Below are 2,732 nucleotides of genomic sequence, written 5' to 3'. Positions count from 1 at the left end.
ATGCTAAGTGCCTTGTATAGAATCTTCACCATTATAATAAATGTAGAATTAATAATTGGGATTTTGGCAAATGGATTCATAACAGTGGTGAACTGCTTTGACTGGGTCAAGATGCGGAAGATATCCTTAGCTGATCGAATTCTCACTGCTTTGGCAATCTCCAGAATCTGTATGATGTTGGTAATGATGGTAAGTTGTTTGTCAGACTTTCGTCCATTTTCATATATGAGTGCAAAGACAATTATGCTTATTAATGTTGCAGCGGCTATGGCCAATCATTTTAGCATGTGGATGGCAATGATTCTCAGCCTCTTTTATTTTCTCAAAATAGCCAATTATTCAAATCCCATTTTTCTTCACTTAAAGTACAGAGTTGAAATGGTAGTTAAAGCACTGTTACTGGGCAACTTAGCCTTCTTGATTGTAAATTTTATCATTTTAGGCATATATGTAGATAGCCAGTTACATCTCCTCAAAAAAAATTTGACTTCAAGTTATGAAAGGAATATCATTGAAAAGCTTCCAAAACTGATGACATTCACCGTGGGATCCTTCATACCCTTTTCTGTATCCCTGAATTCTTTCCTCCTGTTAATCTTCTCCCTAAGGAAACATCTAAAGAATATGAAAGTCAATAGAACTGGACTCAGAGATCCTAGTGTCAAGGCCCACATAAGAGCCATGAAATCTGTGGTAGCTTTCCTCTTACTGTTTGCTATTTACTTCCTGAATATACTCATAACAACTTTCCCTTCTGAGGCAATGAAGAACAGATTTGTCCCTCTGCTTTGCCAAACCATTGCAAATGTTTACCCGACAGTTCACTCACTTCTTCTGATTCTGGAAAACAGCAAGCTAAGAAAGATTTCTCTCTCTGTGATGTGGCAGCTGAGATGCGGCTGAAAGCTGGGAAACTCTGATACCCACAGATTATGCTGGGGAGCATCGTACAGAATCTGGGAGAAAAACATTAAGGAATTCCTGCATGGTATTATACCCTTCTTTTCAGTGCTTTTGTAGTGTATGATATTGAATATTTGCAGATGTTATCTGCAATAGGCTCTTCCAAATGCTTATTAAATATCAGTTTCAGATAGATATATGTATATATATTTAACGTATTTATACAAATGGAAAAATGAAATTAATTACATAACTGTTTTTCCAACAACAAAAATTATAATATAGTGTTTCAGTTGTTGTCTCTTTGGAAAATTTTAATAAAAAATGTCAAAAATATATAGTAGATAGTTACTAAATATGAAGGTTATAATTTTGTGTGTTATAAGTTTTGCAATTTTGTCACTTCAGAATCAAAAAAATCCTGTATTTCACTGACCCTTTCAATTTTATTACACTTTCAATCAAATGTATATAAATGTATACATATATATGACTATTATCCAGAAATTACAAATTTTTGAGAGTTTTTTGATATTTCTATTTGTAATTGTTGAATATATACATAAACAATTTGGATTTTTATGTATGAGTCTCCAGATTTTTACCTTTTAAGGGCATTGAAGCTAAATTCTTACTTTATGTGTGTGCCTTTTAAACATATCATGAACCTCTGTGTCACTGGTGAGTGGAAAACAGAATGGACATTAAGAAAAGAATTAGAGGGAAATTTTTTATGACAAAGACTTAGGAACTTTAGATTTATATGACTTTGACCAGAAATGATTAAATGGTGGAAAGAAAGAAAACTGAATACAAATGAGCAAAGACTTATCTAAAAGTTCTATATAGGGATAAATATGAACAAGCCAAAGGGTAAGCCTATCACGCTCTACCACTTGAATACAATATGTGGTCCACATGAGCAGCTAACTTGTTATCTGCTTGTTACTGGATTATGATGTCTTAAAACACAGCCTGGCATACAATGTAGTTCAATTTGTTTTTGATCAATCAATAATTGAGTGAATTATCTATACAACTGGAAGAACTTGGTTATTCCTCTTAACCATGAAGACTTCATGTTGCAGAGATATCCCAGACACGACTTAAAAATGTGTACTTATACTCCAAGAGTTCAAATGTTACCAGCAGCCAGAGTTGTGAACTCCTGTGGTGCAGAAAATGTATTAGGGGAACACAACACCAGGAAAGAAACTAGTTTTGCAATCTGAAGTGGAAATAAATCAGAACTTTGGAGAATCAGATGGTTGTTATCAAAATACCATCAAAAAACAAAATACAAATGGAAGCATATGTTCACTGGTTGATTCATTGCTGAATGGTTATTTTATTATGATATTTGTTTGCTGGTTTTTGCATAATTACAAAGCTTTTTAAAAATAAAAGTAATAAGCAGCAGTTAGATTTTTCTATCAGTTACAAGTTTTTCTTTTCATTTCTTTGCTGATTCTCTGTCCTTTTCTGGAAAGCAAAACATCTGAATGCAGCGATGATTTTATGCCTTCCACTTAAATATGTGTATCTGTTCTATGGGCTAGTTTTGTCTAACGCTAAATAGGAACATTCATTTCTTACTAAATATTCATGATATTGATGGACTTCTTATTTTCTTCCTCTTTTTATTACAGAACTCTTCAGTGTCACAGATAAGCATGAAGTTAGCAGTTAATTATATATATATACATAATTTTAATTGTACTTAGAAGACTTCCATGCTCATTTCACAAGAACTATTTTTAAAAATATGTAAAATAGTATCAAAGACAGCATGGGTATCTCACATGATGATTCTAATTTTTTACCCTCTT

General features: G+C 32.7%; 1 protein-coding gene across 1 annotated transcript; it reads left to right on the top strand.

Annotated features, from left to right (window-relative positions):
- Positions 1-903, top strand: LOC138843652 (taste receptor type 2 member 13-like). Its single transcript, XM_070048349.1, has one exon. The coding sequence runs from the start codon at positions 1-3 to the stop codon at positions 901-903; it is 903 nt and encodes a 300-aa protein (XP_069904450.1).
- The last annotated feature ends 1,829 nt before the right edge of the window (positions 904-2,732 follow it).

This window comes from Oryctolagus cuniculus, chromosome 9, assembly GCF_964237555.1.
Source record: "Oryctolagus cuniculus chromosome 9, mOryCun1.1, whole genome shotgun sequence".
Taxonomy (NCBI): Eukaryota; Metazoa; Chordata; class Mammalia; order Lagomorpha; family Leporidae; genus Oryctolagus; species Oryctolagus cuniculus.
This window is presented reverse-complemented; position numbering and strand designations above follow the sequence as displayed.

Bases quoted from the DNA above. Each gene is read 5' to 3' on its own strand.
- LOC138843652 (XM_070048349.1), top strand. From the start codon at position 1: ATGCTAAGTGCCTTGTATAGAATCTTCACCATTATAATAAATGTAGAA.